Genomic DNA, 27,381 nt, shown 5'->3' with positions numbered 1-27,381 from the left:
ATCTAAGACAACAATTCCATCCACAGACTCCGCCATAGGAATCGGATAGTGATGAGCAGCATGTGGGACATCGTTCGATGTGGAAGAGCACCATCATTCATGCAAGCCACGTGTAGTGTTTCCAAATATGAATGAAGATTTGTGCCTTAATAAAAGTGGACTGAAACTGACCGTTACAATATATTTGTAAGATTAAAATAAGATTTTATCAATAGCAAAGCATTACTAAATAAATGCAAGCAAGAAAAAGATTTTGGTGCCTTATTTATTGGATCAAACCCACCGAGCCTTAGAGGCACAAAAAAAAAATAAAAAAAATTGTCCATTTAAAAGCCAAAAATGCCAAATGCAAAACCAACATCACGGTAAAAGCGTCTGAACATCTTGCTCCCTTTCCCTTGCAAACATGGACGGATCACTGGAAGAAACTAGCATCAAGGATGCAGCCGAGGCCCAGGTAATCTTTCAGTTTTCTATGTCTTTGCCGTACATTGTAGCTTCTCTTCTTTCCATAGCTCGATTCCTGTTTTGTGAGATGCAACGCAGATTAGGATTAAATTAGAGTTTGAGCTGATTAGCTATCCTTTCTGTTTAAGTTTGCTTTTTAGCAGAGAGAGATGCTTTTGTTGAGACAGTGATGTCAGAAATTTAGGGGCTAAAAAAGTTTTCTGGTCTTAAATTAATCCAAGTTGTGAAAGTAAGTGCTGGAGAAGCATAGAAATTGTTGCTATCTCATGGCCAGATGACTCTGTAGAGGTGATTGTCCACATTAACTCCCCTTATGGCTATGATATGGACAGTTTTGTAGTCCTTGCTGCATGATCTAGAGGCTACCCTCATAGTGCACCCCATTACACCATCATACATGTGTTCATCCTTGCATTAACGAAAAGAAGATTCACAATTATTAGTTTAAATCTGCCAGTCCATCGCAGAATGACTTCCATATCCGATCGACAAGAGAATATACAGGTGATGCACCTTACACAGCTCTCTATGCGTTTTCTTGCAGCCCTACTTGAATGAATTTGAGTAATATGTGATCCAAAGCATATACCAATGCTGTGTCCAAGTCTTAGCTTTTGTATGGGATCAAAGACATCCTAAGATATATGTATGGGATCAAATCAACAATGCACCTTACACAGCTCTGATATTTAAGTGGTATGTTGTATGCCAAGGGTCTTTCTTTTAATGCAATTTCCAAATCTTAGGAGAAGCTTTTGTCAGGCCTCACATTCACCGGTTTCACTTAGATATCTACCCTTTTAACTTGTGAAAGGCTCAAGATTTTTTGTAGATGAGGTTCAAGACTTGGGTTTCAAAGGAGATGCTAGACAGGGCAAGGCCACTGGTTGCAAGGCCTCTTAAGGGATTCTTCTTCTCTAGCCATGGCTAACCTCTTTGAAAGCGCAAGCATGTTTTGAGCAAGTGGACATTACTTTATGCAATCTTACTTTTGTTTAAGCTCAAGGAGAGGAAATGATTATGCTGCTTTTTAGTTGTAGCCCCTTTTTGTCTTTAAATTTTAGCACTTACGAAGATTTATCCATTATAGGGAGACATCTGTTTTTTTTTTTCTGAGAAAAAGATCCTTCAATTAGTTAAAGAAAAATAGCCACAAAGGGCTAAGTACAACCATGACGGGCTAAATACAGCCTCACTTCATAAAAGGGCGGGAGACAAATGATCAAAGGGGAAGAGATGCTTCTCCTCCGGCTGGCTGCTCTGTGAGGAGAAGGCTATCTCATTCAGGGGAGTGTTAGAATCGTGCATCTCAGTGTTTTTATTTATCAGGGATTTTACTGGATTTTTCTCCTATTTATTTGTCCAGGGCCAGTTGGCCAGCCCTAGAGGCAGTCAGCCAGTTTCCTCATGCACTATATAAGGAGTTCCCCATTATTCACTCTTTCATCCACTTCCTTGACAGACAATCCACTATCATGTGCAAACTCATGTAAAGCATCCAAATGACGCTGCATACCCTCAGGGGAGTCAGAGATCAACACAATATCAATAGTGGGATCCATGTACTTGCTAGCTGGGCTCCTCTGTCGCCCAATCTCTCAATGTAGTTAGAAGCCTAATCCACATACATACCAAACAATGAAGGAGATAACGGGCAACCTTGCTTCACTCCTATAGTGGAGTGAACCAAAGTAGAGACCCCCTTTGGGGTGCGTACCTGTCCTGCAAAACTGATCTATATAAAGCCATAATCCCCCATATGAGCTCTGTGGGTACCCCATCTCTTGTAATCGCCTCATCAATCTGGCTCTGGGCACTGTATCAAATGCTTTGCGGAAGTCCACAAAGCTACAATAAATCCGTCGCCCATGTGACCTGCCCTCCTCAATAATGGCCCGTAGAGTCAAGATGTGGTCAAGAGTAGAGAAACCTCTCCTGAACCCTGCCTGTCCCTCTGCTCGAATGCCCTCTCTCTCTGCCCATCTACTCAACTGCTGCTCAAGAATGGATGCATACAATCGTGTTAGTGTGTGACCAATCATAATAGTGCGATAATTCCGTGGCTCCATAGGGTCCCATGACTTGAAGATAGGCACGATGGTGGACATACTCCAAGTCTCGGGTAAGCCTTCACACATGCACGATTGAACATCATTGCTAGAAGCTCTGCCAGCATGTCTCTCGCATGAATAAAGTGCTCAGCGACCAATCCATCATGATCATATGCTCTCCCAGTCTTCATCCTATCAATGGCCTTCCTTACCATCTCTGCGGTAAAGAAAGTACATGTCTGTGGGCATGGTGCTGGCGGGTCAGGAAAAGGTGTTTGTCCAGGAACTGTATATAGAGATGCTGCATAACTACCCCAGACCTCTGTAGAAGTGATGGCCAAAGCAAGGGAGGACTCATGAAACAAACGCCAAGCCTCCCTCGAATCCTGGCTCAAGAACAGCTGGTATAATTCCTGCTCTAGCTGAGCAAGGAAGGCCCGCTTCTTCCTTTGCACAAGGCGCCGGAAGGCAATACGTGACCGTCGGTGAGTAGTGACTCCCAAAGCAACCTCCCGCTGCAGTCGGGCTCTTGTCTCTCTGCACTTCTCATCATACCAGCTGTTCTGGGGCATACACCCAGAACGCTGTCTCTGTCCAGGCTGAGTATGTGGATATGCCTCTCTCGCTGCATCCTGTAAAGTCTCTGTCAGTATATGGGTCAGCTCCTCCAAAGGTCTCCCTGGCTCCTCTGTGTACAGACGTCTATAAATCCCATCTCTGTAGACAGCATCAGTCTCTGAAGTAAAAGTATATCGAGTGTGATCTGCCCCTCGTGTCCTCTGAGCTGTGGTTAAGTGAAAAGAGATGGTCAATGTCAACAATGCATGATCCACTACTACCCCAATGGGCCGAGATCCAACTGCGAAGTCCTCAATGCATGAAACAAAGCTCGGCATAGCCATAACATAATCCTCAAGAGAGAGAGAGAGAGCCAAAAGTGTGGTATCCACAAAATGCAAGTCAACCCTTGCATGTGTGCCACATCAATATAATATAGAAGTACAGAATATTATATGTTAAGAGTGTCCTTTCACACTTGATGTCCAAGGGGAAAAACCACATGGGAAAAAGTGCCCTTGGTTAAGCCCTGTTCACACATAGCACTACCATAAGTGAGCATATGCCTACACAACTCTCCTCTAAGGACGCCTCGTCCCTGAAAGCATTGAGGTCCCCCTAAGCCCTGAATGTTCCATGAGACAATCCTCATATCAATCTCTATGAGAGGTGGAAGTGCCCTCCACTCGAAGAGTCTTGGGCGCGGGCTTAGACGGGGAATAGTCACAATCTGGTGCGAAGTTGCGCCAAGTGGGCGTGGATCCTGCCCTCCATGTACTGCCACTCTGCTCGGGCGTGAGAGTATGCTTACTCCGTGCTCCATCGATCATAATGGAGATATCTGTAAGGGGGGGGGGGGAAGGTACTGCGATAGAGGTATGCATGAACACAAAAAGCAGCACCTCCAGGATGGAGGTCACAATCTCCCCTCCCTGGTCTTTGTGGGCTAAGCTCCATCATGGCTAGAGGCCATAGATGAGTAAGAACGTTGGTGATGCGGAGATCCTGCAGATGATGCGATAGCTCAGGTGCCCGTCCTGAATGGTAGCGGCCACCGATCTTGGATCCCACTCTGTCTTGGGGGTTGTGCTCAAGGGGAAAGAGAAGATCATCGCGCCTTTCTCTGGCATAGAGGGTCTGGAGTGGTGGAAGACCACAACACATACCCGAATAGGGGCTACAATCTCCTCAAACCTGTCTGTCCCTTTCATCAGAAGACACCGGAAGAAACTATAATCCACAGGCTGCCCCAAGATCCTGGGGGGGGGGGGGGGGGGGGGGGGGGGCGCACTTAGAGATTGAGGTGGGAGAGCCCTCACTGGTGAGGCTGCAATGGTCATCTCCACCGGCTTTGAGAAACGATGAATCAGACGACGATCGGAACTTGCTGGCTGTCTCCTCTTCGGATCAGGGGCTGCATGGGCCGACAGGGAATGCTTTGGAGAGCCGGAGGGAGGGGGGGGATGGTAGGCACGGAGGAAGAGGAAGGGGCAAATGGAGTGACTGCGGGTAGAGTCGGAGGCGAGGGTGGGGGAGGCGGGGCGGAGTTGGAAGGCGAAGAGGCTGGAGACGGACGCTAATGAGAGGTATCCATCGAAGAGGAAGGCTGCTGGGGAAGGCTTGACGAAGAGAGGGTGGGGTCAACCTGCCCCTTTGGGCATTGAGGGCGAGGAGGAGAAGTGATGAGGAATCGGCCGCCACATCGCGCGGGGGGCGGGGGGGGGGGGGGGGGGGGGGGGGATGTTCTCCATGACTGGAGGGGGCCCGCCGTTTGCGGGCGGGTGCTGTGATAAGTGCTCGAAATGGTTCTTTGACAGAACCGAATCCTCCTGCATGCTGCCATCCTTGGGCGTACAACGGCGACGCTCGGCCAGCGACCCGGGTGGGGGCCAATCGTCTGCCACTCTCCGGTTGATGGGTCATCCATGGTCGGAACCTGGTGCTTTGTGGTCTGGGAACATGCTCCTCCCTCAGCCCCCTGGTGAGGATCCGAGCAGGAAGTGTTGGGTTTTATGCTGTGTATGCACCCAGAGGAGTGCTAGTGATCATCAGTAGATTACTGGGGCACTTTTTACTTCAGTTAGTGGAGGTTTTTTCCCCCAGTTTAGCCTAGTTTCACTTATATTCAGTTTATAGGTGTTTTGGTCCACCCGGCACATTTTATGGCCGGACATGTGAACACATCTCTTTAGGTCACTATTATGTGGCTTCACTTTTTCATTAAGCTGAATACAAAGAAGTCCTGTTCTCTCTCTGTTGCACTCCACGCTTGTTTGCAGCATCTCCAAACCCTAACCCTAACACCCCTTTTGCCTTCATTTGGTATCAGAGCATTGAAGGCTTGCCATTGCCCTGCTTGTACACATTCGTCATCATTTGGTACAGCTGCCCGTACATCTGTCCGTACACAGTGCGCCATCTGCAATAACCGTACAGCTGCAGCTTCCGTACCTGTTCGCCGCCGCCAGCAGGAGTCGTGCATTCCGTACAGCCCGTACAGTCAGCGCCGACTGCATCTTGTCAACGCCGACTGCACAAGTCAGCGCACGAAGCTGCTCCGTACACCTGTACCTGCTCCGTACAGTCAGCGCCGACTGTACCTGTCAGCGCTGGTCGACTGTATTCAGTCGACTGCTGCAGCACCGTACTATACCTGCTAGCCCGTATACTGTACCTGGTCGCCTTGCTCTACACTGTGCAGCTTCCGTACCTGTCAGAGCCGACTTTAGTACGTGCACAGTACCTGCACAGAATCTGCCTGCAGTCGCCATCAGTCTTGTGTAGTACAAGTCGACTGTACCTGCACAGTACAGTCAAGTGTACTTGCTCTTTGGTGGACTGTACCTGCATAAGTACCACAAGCTACTCAGTCAATCTGTGGTAAGCATTAAAAATTCTGTTTTTGGGCAATACTATTTTCTCTGTGAAAATATACAGGCACAACAGGCAGACTTTCTAGCAAGGAAGTCTACAGGTTTTTTGCACAGTTTTGCGTGCAGTAAATTTGGGCATTTTTGGGGCATTTTGGCATTGTGTACGCCATTTGTTGCTCTACTCAGTCATTGGTGCATTGAGCTGCACATTCAGAGGATTGAGAGTGCAGGCATATTTGGGTGAACTGGATTCAGTGGAGTACGGTTGTTTTCAGGGTTCTTGCTATTGGGTTTTTTGATACACAGGTACAACATTGTGCGTAGGCATAATGGCAAATCAACAGCAGAGTGATGTATTCACGTATTTGTCTAAGGAAGACAAATTGGACGGCACAAACTACTCCTTGTGGAGTTTTATGCTGAAAAATGTGCTTGTGGCAAAAGGTCTTTGGGATTTTGTTAGTGGTGATGAACCACGTCCAGGTCCATTGGCTCCAGAGACTCCTCCCCAAGGGGGTGCTCGTGGACGAGGACAACAGGTACAGGCTCCAGGACAGCCATTGCCTGTTCAAAGAACAAATGCTCAAAAGACATGGGATGCCAGGGATGCACAAGCTTTGTCACTCATTGCATTGTCAGTACAGAGGTCTATTATACCTCATATTCGTTCAGCTGGCTCTTCACAGAATGCATGGGTGACTTTGGAGCAGATGTATGCTGCTCGTAATGAGACTAGGATCTCATTTTTGAAAAGAGAGCTGGAAAATCAGAAAATGAATGAAGGAGATGATATGTCTAACCACTTAAACAAGTTGCAGGATTTGAGAGAGCAACTCATCAATGTGGATGAGATTATTCCTGAGACACAGCTTGTGTCCACCATCTTGCACTCTTTGCCAAGATCTTACTTGGCTTTTCATACCTCTTTGAACCTCAGCATGAGGAATGCTGTTGAATCCCTCAAGTATCAGGAACTTGTTGCTCTCTTGCTACAAGAAGAGCAAATGAGGAAGAATATGAATATGAACACGAATGCTGAACAAGCATTTACTACAGGTCAAAAGGGGAAAGGAAAAACTCAGCCAAAGAGTTCAAATCTGAATTCAGGTGATGGTGGTTCTTCACAGGATACCAAGAAAGGTGATGGACAGCCCAAGAAGAAGGGCAAATGTCATTACTGTAAGAAGCCAGGTCACTACATCACTGAATGTAGGAAGAGGATTGCCAAAGAGAAGGCAAAGGAAGCTGGGATGTTTGTTAATGATGCTTCTAAAGCTCCTCCAGAGACTGCTTCTTTTGTTGAGGACAGGGATTACTGTTTTTATACATGCAGCTATGATGCCTCTTGGTCTTCAGAGGCACTCAGTATGACAGAGCATGCATGTACTTGGTATTTTGATAGTGGTGCCTCAAAGCATATCACATCTCGCAGGGATTTGTTTAGTCATGTTGGCCTTGCCCCTGTTGGCAAAACTGTTCAGTGTGCCAACAATGCTTCATATCCAGTTCGTGGCATTGGGGAGATTCAGCTCACAGCCATTGATGGCTCCATTCTCCGCCTTACAGATGCCTTATATGTACCAGGGATAAAGAAGAATTTGTTGTCCATTTCTTCTTTAGTACATTGTGGTATGCAAGTCCACTTTGATGATGATAAATGCATGGTCAGAGACAAAGCTAATGCCTTGACCTTGATGCTTACTGGTACATTATGTCATGGACTTTATCAGTTGGATGCATTTCAGCCAGTGGATCAGTCTGCTTATAATGCATTCACTCTTACTCCAGCTATGGTTGATGCGGAGTTATGGCATGCTCGCATGGGGCATGTAAATTTTGGTAGTCTTATGCTTATGCAGCGACATAACATGTTTACAGATCTACCTCTCATGGAGAAGCCTCCAGATCACATTTGTGAAGGATGTATTTTGGGAAAAATGTATAGGTTTTCCTTCCCACGTGATCAGGCTCTAAGAGCAACTGCAAAGTTGCAGCTTATACACAGTGATCTATGTGGTCCCATGCAGACGAAGTCATTAGGTGGTTGCTTCTATTTTGCAACATTTATTGATGACTTCTCTCGTATATGCTGGGTCTATCCTTTGACACAGAAATCACAGGTATATGATGCATTTTTGGCCTTTGTAGCACTTGCTGAGATAGAGTCAGGATGCAAGGTCAAGACTCTCCGTTCTGACCGAGGGGGGGAATATATGTCACATATGTTGAATTCCTTTCTTGGGAGTAGAGGTATAAAACATCAGTATACTACTCCTTACACTCCACAGCAGAATGGGGTTGCAGAAAGGAAGAATCGGTCACTCATGGAGATGGCCAGATGTATGCTAAAGGCAAAAAGGCTACCACATATCTTTTGGGTGGAAGCTGTCATGTGTGCTTGTCATATTTTGAATCGATGTCCCACAAAGGCATTGGTTTCCATTACTCCTTTTGAGGCTTGGCATGGCCGCAAGCCTTCTGTATCGCATTTTCGTATCTTTGGGTGTCTTGCATATGCACACATACCCAAAGAGTTGAGGAGGAAGCTGGATGATAAAGCCACAAAATGCATTTTTGTTGGGTATAGCCGTGAGAGCAAGGGCTACCGGTTATATGACCCACAATCCAGGAAGATATTCACTAGTCGGGATGTGATTTTTGATGAAAAATCAGAAATATCCATGGCTGGTTATGAGGCAAATCAGGCTGAAAATGATGTGTTTGAAGGTCTACTACCTATGGAGTTTCATTCCACAGTTGGTGATCCAACTCATGAGGGTACAGGACAGCCAGCAAATGATGTAGGTGGTGCAGAAATTCAGCAGGAGTTTCATTCCACAGTTGGTGATCCAACTCATGAGGGTACAGGACAGCCAGCAAATGATGTAGGTGGTGCAGAAATTCAGCAGCAAATTGAGCCAGAAGCTGAACCAAATATGGGGCAGCAGGCACCACAGGTCAGACACATACCTAGATGGTATTTGAGGACATTACAGGATAGCCATTTAGAGGGTCCTCTTGCTGGTCGTACTCGTAGGGAGACACGGACCAATGAGCATGCACACATCATGGATTTGAATCTGGTTATGGCAGCCAGTTTACAGGATGATGATGAGCGTGATTCATTTGTGGATGCACGAGATAATGTGCATTGGAACAAAGCCATGCAGGATGAGCTTGATTCTATTAAAAGGAATCAAACATGGGATTTGGTTGATCTGCCCAAAGGCAAGAAAGCAATTGGTACTAAGTGGGTCTATAAGTTGAAAAGACATGCAGATGGATCCATTGACAGGTACAAAGCCCGTCTAGTTGCAAAGGGCTATGCACAGAAGAAGGGCATTGATTATGAGGAGACATTTGCTCCTACATCCCGTATGTCGACACTTAGGCGTGTCATTGCATTGGCTGCACATCGTGGTTGGGTTGTTCACCAGTTGGACATAAAGACTGCATTCCTACATGGGGACCTCGCGGAGGAAGTTTATGTATTTCAGCCCATGGGTTTTGCAGAACATGGTCATGAGGGGAAAGTATGCAGGCTGAAAAAGGCCTTGTATGGTTTGAAACAAGCTCCACGAGCTTGGTATGCAAAAATAGATGCTTTCCTACTCACTCAGGGATTTGTGAACAGTCCATCAGAAGCCACTCTGTATGTAAAGAAAGAAGAGACAGATTTGCTGGTCATCAGTCTTTATGTGGATGATCTCTTGCTCATGGGATCAAATGATGACAAAATTGCAGCTTTCAAAGAGATACTGCAACAGACATTTGACATGTCTGACTTGGGGCATGTACATTACTATTTGGGCATACAGTTTGTGCAGGATAACAAAGGCATTGGGTTATTGCAATCACGGTATGTTGCTAAACTTCTGGAGAAGTTTAAATTTCAGGATTGCAAGCCTATTAGTACTCCTATGGAGCCTGGGATGAAACTGTCACTACAAGATGACAGTATTTCCTTTGATGCCACTACATATGCTCAGGCTGTTGGGTGCCTTATTTACTTGTGTAATACAAGGCCAGATATTCAGTATGCAGTCTCTCAGTTGAGCAGATTCATGCACAGCCCGCGGTTGTCACATTGGCAAGCTGTGAAGCGTGTATTCCGTTATTTGCAGGATACCTTGTCTCTTGGATTGCTTTATCCTGAGGGGGGTGACATGTAGTTATACGCTTACAGTGATTCAGATTGGGCTGGTGATTTTGATACCAGACATTCCACTAGTGGAAATTGTTTCTTTCTTGGCTCTTCATGCATTTCTTGGCTAAGCAAGAAACAGACCACAGTGGCCACTTCGTCTTGTGAGGCAGAATACAGAGCAGCCTACACTACTACTGTTGAGTGTGTTTGGCTGCGTCGTCTCATGACTGATATGGATATTTCAGTGGAGGAGCCTACACCTATCTATACTGATAGTCAAAGTGCCATTGCTGTGGCCAGGAATCCTGTGTTTCATGCTCGCACGAAACACATTGAGATTCACTATCATTTTGTTCGGGAGAGACTCCAGGCAGGAGATATCAGTCTGATCTACTGTCCTACAGATCAGAATGTGGCAGACATCTTCACCAAGGCATTACCACGTCCGAAATTCGAAGCATTCCGCAGTGCTTTGAATTTGTTTCCTTTTGGTGGATGATGTACAGTGATCACATATCACTCTAGGGGGGTTTGTTGGGTTTTATGCTGTGTATGCACCCAGAGGAGTGCTAGTGATCATCAGTAGATTACTGGGGCACTTTTTACTTCAGTTAGTGGAGGTTTTTTCCCCTAGTTTAGCTTAGTTTCACTTATATTCAGTTTATAGGTGTTTTGGTCCACCCGGCACATTTTATGGTCGGACATGTGAACACATCTCTTTAGGTCACTATTATGTGGCTATTGTACTTCACTTTTTCATTAAGCTGAATACAAAGAAGTCGTGTTCTCTCTCTGTTGCACTCCACGCCTGTTTGCAGCATCTCCAAACCCTAACCCTAACACCCCTTTTGCCTTCAGGAAGTAGGAGGGGGAACCACCGGGGGCGGTCTCCTAGTCTGACGCCGAGGGCAAGCTCTGGCCAGACGACCCATCTGCCTGCAAATGAAACATTGGCCTGGAAGGCCGGAATAGTCCATTATCTGTAATATGGAGTGGCCCCGAAGACTGGGAATCGAAATCGTGTGAGGCACTGAATCCGGCGAGGCAACATAGATGCGGAGAGATGGAATCCCGGTTGCTTGTGCGAGGGCCGAGGCAGCGGTGGGGGGGGGGGGGTTCCATCACTCTCCCGATGGTACCACCTATCACTGGGAGAAGAGGAAGGTATTCCTTCTTGAGGCTTGGAAAACAGACAGTCACGGGAAAGCATGAAACTCTAGTGAGAGGGTCGGATGCCGAGTCGAAGCCGTGCTGCCACTGTGCAAAGAAGACCTGGGCCGTATGCAATGCAACGGGGCTCAGCTGCATGACAAGATCACACGCCGTTGGCGAGTTGAACTCAACCTAGTGGTAGCCACACCCCAAAGGATGAATGTTTGTGATCTTTACAGGCGCGCCTAGGAGGCTAGTCTGAAGAAGATCCCTGAGTTGGCCACGCGCGGGGCGGCTACCGACAATCTTGCAAACCAGAGTGGAGGCCTCTAGTGCTGCAATAGTCGTGGGCGAGGATCTGAAGGTCCGCATCGGAAAAAGATAAGCAAGCAACGGCGGCCTCAGTCGGGGATGACGGAGCAGCTGCCATGGAGGCCTCCTACAGGTAACATACATGTTCATAGTCCTACATCATTATGTATAATGGCATTGTGGCTAACCTCAAAAACATTGAGGAACCATGATGATAATTGAAAATATGTTTGCCTGAATTTTTGACTAAACTTTCCAAAATCGATGGTTATTCTAGCAACACAGAACTGTTTGACCATGATGATTAATTTTTTATTTTTTGGGAAAAAGATACTTCAATTAGTTAAAGAAAAATCAGCCACAAGTGGCTAAGTACAACCACGACAGGCTAGATACAAACTCGCCTCATATAAGGGTGGGAAACAAGTGATCAAAGGGGAAGAGATGCTTCTCCTCCGGCTGGCCGCTCTATGAGGAGAAGGCTATCTCATATAGGGGGAGGGGGGAGGAACAACCACACAGGTGGTCCGTAATGCCAAATGGGGTCACCGCCTCTATCTGTGAGAAAAGGGCTAGGCCTCCAAACTTTAAAGTCTCAAGAAGGCTTCCCGCCGCTTCTGCATGCGATTCTCCTTGAAGCTTCCCCCATTGACCACGGAGGGTGTAAATGATATCGAGCCATATGCTCCTGTTGGTCTCAACCGGCGGAGTATGGGTACCCTCGATGGCCTTGTTGCATCTAGCACGCCAAATGTGCCCGGTGGCTATGCTGCTGCAAATCTCCCATCTCTGGCAAGAGCCTTGTCGCTAGTCACCTGTTGGCAGGGTTGTGATTGGTACTGCTGCAATACGATGGTGGGAGACCTGAAGGGCTAGTCCTCCCCCATCCTCCTCATAAGTCTTGACCACTCTAGCCTCGGTGGCCCAAGCGACAGTACCCCAAGTGATGATCCGGGTCGATGCCCTGTCCATAGCGAAGATGCGGAGAATCCATTGCCAAATCTGCTGAGCCTTCGGGCAATCCCAAAGGCAATGTCGCTGAGACTCCTAGGGGTGGCCGCACCTCGGGCAAGTTGTTGACCGACCTCCAACTGCTAGTCAAGTACCGACTGCCAAACTCTTGTGTGCCATTAGCCAAAGAAAGAGAGTGATCTTCCTCGGCTGGAAGCTGTCCCAAAGCCTCTTCTAGAAATCTGAAAGGAAGCGTTGTGATAGGCCCTGAGACCTGAGACTGCCAGTGTGCTACTACTGCCGGAGTGCCATCTATCTCACGCATTTGGATCCTGCTGCCAAGCCGCACTGTATATGCAAAGAAGGGAGCATCCAGAGTCTCCTCCCGATCTGCGGGATCATGCCAAGTCCACTCTCCCGAGTCCCACTGTAGCCGCGTGAGAGGTCGGCACTCCCAAATCCATAGCCGCCATAGTCTCTCCATGGCCACTTTGGCCGGTGCTGGATCTATGTGCCATTCCCGTGCTCGAAAACCAATCACCCTCACCCTCTGCAAGGTGTAGCCTCTGAGATCCTACAAGGGGTGCTCTGATCTCTCTAGTCTACCATGGGATCCAATAGAGAAAGTGAGCAGACCACTGTCCATCTGCTCCATGGACCGGTACAAGAATATCGTGTCTGGTAAACACGCATAACCACACCGGGGGGGTCGGGTCTGGAATAGGAGTCAACCACTCTTGAGGAATAGCTAAGTCTATGTTGATGCTGAGCATGTCTCTACCCCGGATCCTTGTCAGGCCTCTCTCTTGCTCCTCGAGGCAACTGCTTGTGTGCAATCCAAACTCCGAGAGACCTGGCTGGTCCCATGCTCAAGGCGCCCCAGGATATATGCGGTCGGGCCCCTAGCATGTGGCCACTAGGTAAACGGCTCAGGGGGTTCCAAACCAAGGGTTGCCGAAGCTACTCCTCTAAGGCAATTGGAACACTGTCTGAGGGCTGGCCTGAGATGATCCCAAGCACGAAGTAGACTAGCTGTGAATCTATCCTCAAAGGCTAGGCTAAAATCACGGGCTCGCATCTCTGTGAAGATCCATCTAGTACTCTGCAGCCACAGGCCCCCTAGGCTCGGAGTGCGGGCTGAAATCCGGGCCAAGAGGAAGTCCTTCCAGGGCTCACCACTGGGTAGGAGTCCTATGTTGCCCAGTAGGGCATGGCTCTGTATAGTGGGATCAATGAGGCCAAGCCCCCCCTCTGCTACATGGCTGAATGATCACTCTCCATGCCACCTTTCTTAGCCTTGGCTGGCCGCCCATCACTTCCAGCCCACAAGAAGTTCCAGATCAAACGCTGTGTCAGGCCAATACATGCCCGAGAAATGGCCCAACACGAAGTGATGTACCACATGGTTCGCCACCACCACCTTGCCTGCTAAGGATAGCCTCGTCGAGCTCCAGTATAAAAGCTTCTTCTGGATATTCAGAAGAAGTGGAGCGAGTTGCTACACGGGAGAGATATCAATGCCAACCTGGCAACTGAGGTAGCAAACTGGAGTGCCCCTAGAGATCCACTGGAAAGCCTCAACTGGTCGCCAAGTTGGGGCGGGCGCTAACCCTACCCAAAAACCCCACGACTTTTGCCAGTTCATTTGCGCTCTTGATGCACGGCATAAAATCGTGATCACCTTCGCGAATCTCTGGAGATTCTCAACATCTCCTGCAAGGTAGGTTGCTGTGTTGTCTACAAACTCTGAGTCCAGCAGCTCTTGCATAGGCGCAATCCCTGAAGTCCGGTGTCTTGGGCGGAGAGAGAACTACTCATTGCCTCGGCGACAAATAGAAAGAGGTATGGCGCCCGAGGACAGCCCTGTCGAACCTAGTGGGAAAGGGGAAATCTGTCGCCTCCTCGGGCTCCCTGAACGAGAACCTAGCTGTGTGATGCTGAATAAAGTCGTGAGACTCCACGAATCCACTCTATGGGGAATCCCATCTGGCTCATAGTGCCCTCCAGAAAGCTCCAATCCACCTTGTCATAAGCTTTTTCAAAGTTTAGGAGTAGCACAACGAGGTCCTGCTGTCGCATTGTTGCCAAAGCTATCGCCTCCCAAAAGGTAAAGATGTTGTCCAGAATGCTCCGATCCTGAACAAAACTGTTGGGGTAAAGGCGTTATGCCCACCCTTATAGTGTGTACAAGCCCATAAGTTATAGTACATAGTACACTTAGTACTTTTAATGTACTAAGTGCACTATGTGTACTAGTGCAATATACATGTGTGATAGGGGAGTCACACACTCATGCTATTGATGAGTTGACTTATCCCCACAACTCTCTCTCTCTCTCTCTCCCTTGCTTCTCTGTGTATGTCTCCTACATTAACCTAACCCTAATTCTCTCTCACACACAACTGGTATCAGAGCTTAGTGATCCCTCCCTCTTCCCTCTTCCCTCTTCTCCTTGATAGCAGGCACCGGCTTAGAAGAGGCATCGCAGCAAAGTGTTGGTGGCCACAAGGCGTAACCCCACACTGGCAGTGATGGCGAAGCTGCTTGTGAATAGGCGAAGGGGGCAGCAATACGTGAGCTGTAGCTCTACACGGCAAAGGCAGCAAAGTCGCAGCAGGTAAGCGGGAGACTAGGCAGTCGGTAGAGTCAAGCGTTGAGCAAAGGCCTAGCGCTGGGCGTCGGCTGGCGCTAGGCGAAACATAAGCGGAGGCGTCGAGCGTGAGCAGCGAGCCGAAACGCTGGGCGTGTCAGGCGCCACCCGAGTCGTCGACTGCAAGTGTAGGCGCTAGGCGAATACGTCAACAAGCAGGCGGGCGTGAAGCGAAGGCTACCACATCATCTGAAGTTCAGCACCACTAGGCGAAGGCAGGCGTTGGCGAACAGCGTGGAGCGAACCAGGCGAAGCAGGTCCATCCGACTCGCCGCCCCCTCTCTGCCGCCTTCCTTCTCCCATTCCCAGCAGTCACGCTGGTCTTCTGTCGTTGTGCGTGCTGCCTCCGACAAGCCTGTGAAAGCCGACAGGCAGCTATGGGTCAGGGAGCTTCATAGCAGCCAGCCATCTGAGCATCACCAACAGCTTGTGTCTCCATCAAATCTGCAGCAAGAATTGCCCCCCTCTCCTGCAACAGCCTCTGCTATCAAAATTCAGCCTGCAAATTGAAGAAAAATCAGAAATTACAAGGTATTTTCCTCAATTTTTTTTTTTGGCATTTGCAATTGAGCAAGTACAATGAACAATTGAGCAGATATAGGTGCCGAATTGCTCAATTTTGAGCAAAATTGGCAAAATTGGGTGACATTGGTCACAATCAGGATCAATTTGCAGGACATTGGTTACAATCAGGATCAATTTGCAGGAAATTGGATGTCGAAATTTGGGGCTTTTGATGTAATTGTGCAATTAAGCACTCATACATGCTGTATGATGTGAGAAATCGCACATTTGGGCAAAATTGCAGCAAATTGTAGTGCAAATCAAGGGGCTTTTGTGCCGATTTGGTTGATTTGCATGCAGGCAATCGCATTTGATGCTGTGGATAATGTGTTGATGCCTTACAAGCACTCAATGTGCCTGTAAATCAAGGGGCTTTCATGTATTTGATGTGTATGTGGCCAGGGGGAAGCATCGTGAACACTCTGGATGCCTTCATGTGCGTCAATGTACCATGTATGATCAGAAATTGATCTCAAATCAAGGGGCTTTTCAAGTTTGTATGCTTGTTGAGCTTGGCAAAGCAGCAGGCAAGACATTTATGCCTTGAATCCTCAAAAATCAGCTTGCAGTCAAGGGGCTTTTGCCCAATTTCTGTTCGAGACTGTTGTATGCAGTGTACAGGACTGTAAAAGTCTGATTTTCACTCATTTGGACAGCCAAGAGAGCATTTATTGCTATTGTACCTGCTGGTACAGATTTGGCACAGCTTTGTGCAAGTTTTGGCATGGCTGTACACTGTTTTGAGTGACCAAAAGGTTCAATTTCAGCTGCTGTACTTGCCGGTACAGGTTTGGTACATCACAGGTGAGCACTTGGTACATCACAGGTGAGCACTTGGTACTGCTGTATAGTACTTTGGAAGGGCAACAGAGCACATTTAAGGTGCTGTCCAAAATCTGCAGCAACCAGATTTTGGTGATTTCATCACATAAAGTGGGAGAAAAGTTGCATTTGTGCTTCCGCAGTGGGAGATAAAGCTTGGGAGAAAAACTGTGAGCACTTTGTGTGCTTTTGGTGCAGTGTTTGCACATTTTGCAGGGAGTCAGGCATTGACAGGTTGCATATTGCTATGGCAACCACAGGTGAGAGCTCTTCATTGCTTCACATCAAGAAGCTTGAAGGCTCGCATAACTATGATATTTGGCAAACCCAGTGCTACAATGTGTTGCTCCAGAAAAAGCAGCACAAGCCTATCAAAGAAAGGGGTGTAATGCCCGCTTCTCTTACTGCTGAAGAGTGGGAAGATATGGATGAGCTGGCAAGATCTACTATCATGTTGTCTGTGTCAGACTCATTACTTTTCAGCATTCGTGAAGAGAAGACAGCTTGGGGAATGTGGCAGAGATTGCAGGACTTGTATGCCCAACAAAGTGCCTCAAGCAAAGTGTATTGGTTGAAGAAACTCATAGGTCTTCAGATGAAGGAAGGGGCGTCTATGACAGCCCATCTAAATGAGTTTAATGGTATTGTCAGCCAGGTCATTAATGAAAAGTTGGCAATGGACGATGAGTTCAAAGCCACTTTTTTGTTATGCACTTTGCCAGAGAGTTGGGACACATTCAGGACAGCCACTAGCAATTCGAATGCTATGCTGTCATATGCAGATGTTGAGGGTGCTCTTCTTCAAGAAGAGATGAACAGGAAAAACAACTCTGTTGGAAAGTCCAATGCAATGAATGCACGTGGGAGATCCCAGCAAAGGGAAAAAAGCCAAGAAAGGGGAAGGAGCAAGTCTCGCTCCAAAAAGGATTTGGAATGCCATTATTGTGGCAAGAAGGGACACATTAAAAAGCAATGCTACAAATGGAAAAATAATCAAAAGGAAAAGGGAAAAGGCAAAGACAAAGAGAAAGATGAAGCCAAAGATGTAAAGCCAAAGGGCAAAAGTGGAGTCAAGATTGAAGAAATCAATGTGTCACATGCAGGTGACAGTGAGGATGAGGTCCTATTTACGTCTTCACTTGATGCCCATTCACTTCTTACAGGTGGTCATGGTATGCACTCATGGATCATTGATTCAGGTGCCTCCTTTCGTGTCACAGGTTGCAGAGACTTGTTTGTCAGGTATACTGCTGGCAATGAAGGAGTGGTTTATTTGGGTGATAACCATGCATGCAAGATTCTTGGCAGAGGTGATGTGAGGCTTGTATTTTCAGATGGCTCACAGCTTATGCTCCATGATGTCAGGCATGTGCCTGAGATCAAGAAGAATCTGCTTTCTACTGGACAGCTTGATGATGTTGATTATGTTACCACATTTGGTCGTGGAAAGTGGAAAATTAGTAAGGGCTCACTGGTTGTTGCCAGAGGCTCTAAGGTGGACACTCTTTACTTTATGCATGCAGGTGTTTGTCACCATGCTAATGTAAATGCAACCGAGCTGTCGGAAATTTCTATGTGGCATAGCCGGTTGGGACACATGAGTGTCAAAGGAATGGAGCAATTGTCTCGTTTGGGTTACTTGCCTTCTCTAAAGTTTTCAAGTTTTCAGTTTTGTGAGCATTGTATATATGGCAGGCAACTCCAGTGCCCCCACAAGAAAGCTCTTGGACAGAAAGATGCTCAGTTAGAGCTTGTGCATACAGATGTATGTGAGATGCCTCAGCTTTCTTTGGGAGGGGCAAAATATTTTGTCTCTTTTATTGATGATGCCACACGCAAGGTGTGGGTCTATCCTCTTCGTTTGAAGAGTGATACATTCTCAGTGTTTCAGAAGTTTGTTGCTCATGTTGAGAATCAAACTGGCAAAACACTGAAGGCTTTGCGTTCCGACAATGGTGGAGAGTATACGTCCAAACAGTTTCAGGACTTTTGTGATGCTAAAGGCATCAAGAGGGAGCTCTCTACTCCTTATGATCCTCCACAAAACGGGACAGCAGAGAGGATGAACAGGACCATTCAGGAGAAGGTCCGTTCTATGTTGTCACATGCTGCATTACCTCATGGTTTTTGGGCTGAAGCTGTTATGACAGCCGTTCACCTTATAAACAGGTCACCTAACACGAGGCTTGGTGGGAAAGTGCCAGAAGAAGTATGGACAGGGAAGCCTCCGTCATACAAGCACTTGAGAGTGTTTGGTTGCGTTGCGTACGTGCACATACGCAGGGAAATGCGCACCAAACTTGATCCTAAGTCTCACAAATGCATATTCCTAGGATACGGTGACAGAGGTGAAATGGGGTATAGACTTTGGGATCCCGTGAATAGAAAGATCATACGCAGCAATGATGTCATTTTTGATGAAACATGCATGTATAAGGAGCCTGCAAGGCAACAGGAGCCTGGCAGAGTCATCTTTGATGATGATGGACATCATGGACAACAACAAAGGGCTGTAAATCAGCCATTACAGCAGGAAAACCAGCCCTTAAATGGTGCTGAAAATGGTCCAAATGGACAGCCAGACATGGCAGAAAATATCCCTTTGGATATACCACAGTTAGAGGAGATACCGGGCATGATTTTTCAGCCTTATGGCATGGAACAGGAGCCACCAATGGGTGATATGCAGGCTGGACAGCAACCTGCAAATGATGGTCATTGGGTACGGACGTCCACTAGACCCTCCAGAGCCCCTGACAGGTTTGTTCCAGGGGTTGACTACTTGATGCTCACTGACTGTGGGGAGCCCTCATGTTATAAGGAGGCTTTACAGAGGGCAGACAAGGCTCTATGGGAGCGTGCCATGAAGTCAGAGATGGATTCTCTGCATAAAAATGGAACTTGGAAGTTGGTGCATTTGCTTGCAGGCAAGAAGGTTTTGCCATGCAAGTGGGTTTACAGGCTCAAAGTTGCACCAGATGCAAAGCCAAGATACAAAGCCAGGTTAGTGGCTAAGGGCTTCAAGCAGGAATATGGTGTGGACTTTGATGAGATCTTCTCTCCAGTGGTCAAAATGACCACACTTAGAGCTGTGTTAGCTTTGGTTGCACATGATGATCTGGACTTGATTCAGATGGATGTGAAGACTGCTTTTCTTCACGGTGATCTCCATGAGGAGATATATATGCAGCAGCCAGAGGGTTATGCAGTGAGTGGAAAGGAGAAGCTTGTATGCAAGCTGAAAAAGAGTCTTTATGGGCTCAAACAGGCACCAAGGGAATGGTATCATAAATTTGATACATTCATGAAATCTCAGAAATTCAGGAGAAGTGACATAGATCACTGCTTGTACACCAAGAAAGCTTTGGATGGCAGTCTATTGATCCTCATCTTGTATGTTGATGATATGTTGATTGCCGGGAAATCTCATAAAGAGATGGATGCCTTGAAGAAGAGGCTGCATGAAACCTTTGATATGAAGGATTTGGGTGATGCAAATCACATCTTGGGTATGCGGATACTTCGGGACAGAAATCAGCATGTGTTGTATTTGTCTCAGAAGGAATACATTGGCAAAGTCTTGCAGAGGTTCAATATGGACGGGGGGAAGAAGACTAGTACTCCTTTGCCTCCATATGTGAAACTCAGTGCTATGGACAGCCCACAGTCAGATAGAGGCAGGGCTGATATGGCCAAGATTCCGTATGCTTCAGCTTGTGGCAGTCTCATGTATGCCATGGTTGCTACTAGGCCGGACATTGCATTTGCAGTGGGAGTGGTTTCTAGATACATGGCCAACCCTGGCAAGAAGCATTGGGAAGCAGTGAAAGGTGTCATGAGATACCTGAAGGGCACACAGGATATGTGCATTTGTTTTGGCAAACAGGATGCATTAGTGCATGGTTACACGGATTCGGATTATGCCGGTCATCCAGATAACCGGAAGTCTACTACCGGTTATGTGTTTACATTCACAGGAGGTGCTGTGTCATGGATATCCAGGATGCAGAAGTGCACAGCCTTATCTACTACAGAGGCCGAGTATATTGCAGCCACAGAGGCTTACAAGGAGGCATTATGGCTATCTCGGTTAGTGGTTGATTTGGGCTATACAGGGGATATTCCATTGTTGCATTGTGACAGTCAGAGTGCCATCCAGTTGGCAAAGAACCCTGTCTTTCATGCAAAGACGAAGCATGTGGATGTGAAGTATCACTTCATCAGAGAGGTGATAGAGAACAAGCAAATTCAGCTTGTTAAGATTCATACGGATGACAACCCGGCTGATCTGTTGACAAAGAGTTTGCCTCCGGAGCGGTTTGCTCATTGCAGACACTTGATGGGCATTGGATGAGGCCATTTTCAGCCTTGATATGGCCTTGTATATTATCATGTACATGCTGATTTTTCTTTTCCTTTACTTAAGGGCACTTTGCCTTTAAGTGGGAGGTTGTTGGGGTAAAGGCGTTATGCCCACCCTTATAGTGTGTACAAGCCCATAAGTTATAGTACATAGTACACTTGGTACTTTTAATGTACTAAGTGCACTATGTGTACTAGTGCAATATACATGTGTGATAGGGGAGTCACACACTCATGCTATTGATGAGTTGACTTATCCCTACAACTCTCTCTCTCTCTCTCTCCCTTGCTTCTCTGTGTATGTCTCCTACTTTAACCTAACCCTAATTCTCTCTCACACACAAAAACCAGTCTGAGTGTCGTGGATCAAGTCTGGGAGAGAAAGCTGAAGTCGCCTGCTCATGGCCTTGGTCAAAATCTTATAGGCCGTCCCTAGAAGGGTGATGGGTCTCCACTATCGGATCTCCAATCTATCACCACCCTCCTTGGGAATCAAATGTATCAAGCCCTCTGTGAGCCTCTCTAGCATGGCACCTGTGAGCATAATCTCATTGAAGGCAGCGCGAAGGCCACGTTCCATGAGGTCCCAATGGCCAAGAAAGAAAGAAACAGGAAGTCCATCCGCCCTCGGGCATTTGCCCCTGGGTAATGCCGTCACTGCCTCTGCCAGCTCCTCTGAAGTTAAAGGGGTCAATAAGAAAGACTGAAGGGAGGGAGGAACCACCTCTCTCGTGTGCCTCTAGACTTTCTCTTGCGCGTCCATAACCTGGGGGGATAAAGGGGCACTAGTGAGAAGAGATTGGAAGAAATCCGTGGTAATGGCTCTCACATGTGGGGGGTCAGAAACAGTAGCTCCATCCTGGCCGTGCAACCTACGAATATCATCTCTCCTCCTGTGGGGGCCAGCTATCTCAAAGAAATCTCCAGTAACTCTGTCACCGGCTTGAGTCCAGAATGAAGCCTTGGCATGATATCTGTACTCCACCCTCCTCTCCTCAATGGACCGAATCTCTGTGTGGGCAGCGGCAATTTGACTCTCAATCCACGGGCTGTCTGGGGAACTCTCCTGAAGACGCTGTAAAGAGGCTAGGCCCCTCCTCAGGCTCCTCTCTTGCTCTTGAAATCCCTCCAATCTACTCTGGGTTGCATCCTGTAAGAAAACACAGATCTCCCCCAGGCCATCATCCAAAGTGGACGCTGCAGAGCCGGAGGAAAAGTCCAGTCCTACCCATATCTGCTCGATCTGGCTGCAGATCTCGGGGTCCTGAATGAGGTTGTCTGGAATCTTGCAGCTCGAATGCCTGCCATGCCTCCATGGGTACTCTAGGGACAAAATAAGTGGGACATGATCTGAGAAAGTAGTGCCTTCCAGAATACCAACCATGCCTCCACGGTTGCAAGCCCACTCATCAATGCAAAACCTGTCCAGCCGCGAGAGGTTGGGGCCAGTGCTCTGCCTATCCGATCGAGAGAAACTAAGACTCCTAGGGCTACCCCCAAACTTTGGGAGATGCCAAGGGTCCTGTCCCCTAAGAATCAGTATCATCTCATCCCAGGCAGAGTACTCCGCTCCTGAGACTGTGGCCGTGCCACATCCAAGTCTGTCCTCTGCTGCCTCTTATCATATTGAAGTCACCGCCCATGCTCCAAAAATCAGCCTGGGGCAGGGCCTGTCGGATAGTGTTCCAAAAGATAGCTCTACCTGCAGCAGCATTTGGGGCATAAATGTTGAGGAAGCCAATGCTATCCTCACCAATCAGAATGGTAACCCACTGAGCACGTCCTGGAACTAAGACTCTTGGTCCAGTCACAGATGGTAGAAGCTGCTCACTGATAGAGAGATACACTCCTCTCTGTGTCCTTGAAGGGCTGAAGGATGGGGATCAAAAAGTATGATTCCTGCCTGGTAAAATCTTCCCGCAGTGGCAGGTGCACCCCTTAGTAAGATGATACTCCTTGAAGAAAAGAATGTCGATAGGTCCCCCCACCATAGCTTGCTGAAGCTCTCCTCTAAGGACGCCTCGTCTATGAAATCACTGAGGCCCCCCTAAACCCTGAATGTTCCACGACACAATCCTCATATCAATCTCTGTGTAAGGCGGAACTATCAGAACTGCCCTCCACTTGAAGGGTCTTGGGCGCAGGTTTAGACGGGGAATAGTTACAATGTCCTGGTGCGAAGTCGCGCCAAGCGGGCGTGGATTCTACCCTCCATGTACTACCACTCTGTCCGTGTCATGTGCACAGTGTGTATCTACGGTGTGCTACATGCACGCAAGACTAGCTTCGAGGTTTGGGAAAGCTTGGAGCTAGGCAGGTTGATTGGCGAGCTGAGTTAGGGATAGACTAACGGGCGGGCGCCCAAGTGTGGACGCCCGATGACCGACCAAGAGCCTATAAAAGGGTGGCCAAGGTTAGTCATTAGTCATATAGAGTCTCGCGAGATTTGTGAGAGCTCTATGGTCTGGAGCTTGAATCTAGTGCAGACGTGCACTTGCTTTACGCAGCCGAGGCCGGGAGTAGTCTCGAGGCCCGCGAGGGTAGCTTCGTGGCGGTATGGGACGTCGCAAGGAGGAGATTGGTCGGTTCGTCAACCTAGTTAGCTCAGCTCGTGGATCGGTGGGGACAGCCAAGACTGTGGGCTTGCCCACAATCCACGGCTGTCATGGTTGGGAGGTGAGTCAAGCCTGCACCCCCTTATTGTTGTTTGTTTGTTTGCAGGTTTCGAGTCTCGTACCAGGAGCGTTCCACGAGGAGATCCTATGGGGTTTTGACTGTGGCATTAGAGCATGCCTCGTGAACGAGCAAGTCGGTAGGTAGAGAAGATGAGGTCGAAGAAAGGTATGTGTTCAAGAAGCTTGTTGTTTTGTTTATGCATGCTGCTATTTTTTTAGATAGTATGTGCTTTTTCATCAAAGAAACCCGTGATGAGGGTGTAGGTAGATGGTAGGGTTGTTTGCTTTGCAAGAAGAAGGCTGAAGATGCTTGTGCAGTCGCATGAACGAGTCGTGTGAGAAAACAGAAAAAAAAGCACGTTTGCTTTTGGTTGAACGTGAGAGAGAGAGCGAAGAGAGATGTGAATGATTTGAATCGTGGCAGTGCTGGTCGTGGGCTACCGGGCGTTGCAGGCGGCCAGGCTGGCGTTGGGCAGGCGTTTAGGCAGCCGTGCCTATGCAGGTGGCCAGGCTGGCATCCGGCCAGGCATACATAGGCGGCCCTGCTGGCGGGCGCCTAGGTCTACGTAGGCAGGCGCCTAAGCCTACGCAGCCAGGCGGCCAGGCCTGGCGTAGGCCACCTGTGCGAACACAGGCGCCGGCAGAAACGCATCCGGTAGCAACGCAGGCATACCGGCGGCGGCGGCTCTAATTCGAGGGAAAAAAAAATCCAGAAAAACATTCGGCGCTTTTGTTTTTTTTTAAGATTAAACTTTTTGTTTAAAAAGAGTTACAAGGTTCAAAGGTGTTTTTTTTAAGAAAGCAGAATATATATATCCATATGTATATGTATATATATATATGTATATGTATATATATATATGTATATATATATATATATATAATAAAACACAAAAGCAAAAGCTCAAGTTGCTTTTGGGGAAGGTTATATAAACCCCTTAAGTGGGCTTCTTGCCACACATCTCTCAAGTTTTCAAGCTCTCAAGCTCTCAAGTTCACTTGCACTTTTATTCTGCAAAGATCAAATTTTCTCTCCACTTGCCCTCTTCACGATGTTGACCCAAGAATCGGAGTTGGAGCCTGTCGAACGCGAAGGCTTGCTGGCTACGAAAGATACCGATGCCGATCTTTTTGACGATTATGTGTCAAAATCAGATTTCCAAGAGTTCAAAGTTGCTCTCGAAGCTTCTTCTTCTGAACGTTGTGTGAAGTTTTGTGAGAACCTCAAACTCAACTTGTACATGTGTGCATGAGTGATGTTTCGTGTTGTGGTAAAGTCATGGGAGCACCCATTGACTCAAGGTGGGCGTCGTGGATATGGTGATCAAGCTTTGGGCCTTGATGGAAGTGTATACGTAGGGAAAATGATCAGATCTTGGAAGCACAGATTTGTCCGGAGCGTGGTCTGCTGGAGGTGGTGTCAGCCATTCGGTCGCTCTGTATGTGTACGCGTCAAAATAAAGTGGGCACTCGTGGGTGTATTTGAAGGTGTGGAAGCATAAGGGCAATTTATTATTGAGGAGGCCAATTTAATGTGTGCATAAACTTAATCTGGAAGGTCCTGGAAAAAAAGGTGGCTACGTGTGCTAGTGACAACTGGCAGACGGCTGGCAGGGGGGTAGCTGGCGATGACAGGCTGGGTACGTCAACAAAGGATGGCGCCGACGTACTAAAAAAGGGGGCGCAAAGGAGTGCGAGGAGAGAAAGAGGGAGTAGGGTCCCTGGTTTTGATGGCTAGCGTGGCTAGCAGCATGCAGGCGCAAGGGAGAAGCCTGGCGTTGGGTTTTGAAGTGTTGGCTGCAGCTGCAGGCGGCCTCTCGTGTGCGCAACAGAGGATAGAGGAATGGTTTTGGGCTTGCTTGGGTTGGCGCAATTGCTGACGATAGCTGGGAGGCGTTGACAGCAGGCCGGGGGATACAGAGTGAGCAAGGCGGGCTGCTACGAAGACTAGCGACTGGCGCAGCCGATAGGTGAGAGAGTTGGTTTTTGGTGTTGGCGCAGTAGAGGTGCCGATTTGTGGGCTGGAGACAGGTGGAGGTCGCCTACGACACCTGACTGTGCAGAGCTGGCGAGTGCAGGCGAAGGAGTTGCTTTTCTTTGTTGTCAACGGTGGCTGGTAGCACGCCGGTATGAAGGAGTTGGTGGTGTATGTGATGGTGGTTGCCGCCTCTGAAAAAAGGAGTTTTGGGTAAGTGTGTTGCTCTGATTGTTGCTGTGGTGACTGGTGGTTCTGACTGGTAGGAGAGCCGCTGGGGGATGCAGAGGAAGCCGCCTTGGTGCTGTGGCTTGGGCTGGTTGTTGGGTTTGCTACAAAGTTAGAGGGGTGACTGGGTTTTTGCTTTGAGTGTGCTGGTGGCATAGGAGAGAGTGGCCTTCAGCTGAGATGCAGTGCAGAGAACGAAGGGGTCGGCTGCAGAGAAGCAAAAGAGTGAAGGGATTGGGAGCGACCAGGAGCTAGAGCGGGCTGATTGTGAGTGGGTACTAGAAGAGGACGGTTCTGAGGATATCTTGGATATCCAACTCTGTAGAGATGAGGATCTGTTATGAAATATAAGTCTTGTTTATGCTCTTGGGTCTGGTGTTCGGGTGTGTTTGTATGCGTGTGTGGAAGTGTGGCACTCTATAAAGGCGTAAACAGCTTTACCGCTTCCGTGTCATCACTTTTTGGTGCCTCCACAGAGGAAGATAATTTCCTTCGATTTGTGAAAGAAGAGAGGGGTTTGTGTGAAGAAAGATTGGGGAGATGGCTCAAGATTTTCCAGAGTATTGGGGATTGCCACAGGAAAATGCAATCAGGTTTCTGGAGAAGATGGAGTTTACATCTTTGATGAAAGACAGGGCAACCCCGGAGATCCTTTCTCAGATTTTGACTTATTGCTTACAGGGTGATGCAAAAGCATGGCTACGGATGTTTGTGACTACACACAGGAATGTTCATCAACAGGATCCTGAGTACCGTGTAGCCAGAGCTGCATTTTTGGCACAGTTTGTCCATGTGAAGAGTCCGAATGAAGTGTGGAAGGAGTTGTGTAACATTCAGCAGAAGGATGGTCAGGATGTGGATCAGTATTTGATTAAGTTTGGTAGACTGTGGAGTCTATGGTGTGAGGCTTTGATTCCTAAAGTACCCCCGCGGATGATAAAGAGAGACGGGTTTGTGGCTGGTCTGGAGCCAACCCTCCGTCTGAAGGTGGAGCTGAAGAACCTGGATAGCTTTGAGGAGGCTGTCAGAGTTGCTCGAGAGAAGGAGTGGAAGGTGAAGCGTCTGAGGCAGATGGGAATGCAGGAAGAGCCGAAGAGGTTTGTGAAGATGCCAGAGATTGAAAGTATGCATCCTGGAAGAAAAGCTGCTGTTGTTCCTAAACAGGAGGATTCATTGAAGAAAGAGGTTCATGAAGCAGTGGAGCTCATGAAGTCTTTAAGCTTGAATTGGATAGAGTCTGGAGAAAGAGGAGGTGATATGGGAAGGAAGACTGATGCATCATCTGGTTCTGAAAGAAATTCAGCAGATATTGGAAGAGGGAGACGGTATTTGAGTGATGTGCAATGTCGGAATTGTGGTGAGTGGGGTCATATCAGTCCGCAATGTGAGAAGCCAGCCAAAGCTAGAGGTGGTGTGTATCAATCGTCTATGAGAATGAATGATAGGGTGATGGACCCTAGTATGCAGATGAAGGATGCAATTCAGCCCAATGTTCATGAAGTCTGTAAGGTCACATTTGCAGAGCAAGATATGGGACAGATTAATCTGTTGGAAATGGAGAAGGATAAGGTTTTTGGAATCAGCCCTGAAGAG

At 47.8% G+C, this 27,381-nt stretch overlaps 1 protein-coding gene across 1 annotated transcript in view; it reads left to right on the top strand.

Annotated features, from left to right (window-relative positions):
* The first annotated feature begins 297 nt into the window (after positions 1-297).
* The window catches only part of LOC147619614 (plant UBX domain-containing protein 1-like), a 51,909-nt gene continuing 24,825 nt past the window's right edge, over positions 298-27,381 (top strand). Inside the window, exon 1 of the mRNA XM_086773284.1 lies at positions 298-457. Within this exon, the coding sequence (XP_086629410.1) occupies positions 407-457 (51 nt within the window). The 5' untranslated portion in view covers positions 298-406. The remainder of the gene's footprint in view (positions 458-27,381) is intronic.

The sequence above is a fragment of the Cibotium barometz genome, chromosome 33 (assembly GCF_041138505.1).
Source record: "Cibotium barometz isolate CiBa-2024 chromosome 33, ASM4113850v1, whole genome shotgun sequence".
Taxonomy (NCBI): domain Eukaryota; kingdom Viridiplantae; phylum Streptophyta; class Polypodiopsida; order Cyatheales; family Cibotiaceae; genus Cibotium; species Cibotium barometz.
The sequence above is the reverse complement of the archived record's forward strand: the minus strand, read 5'-3'. Positions and strand labels throughout refer to the sequence as shown.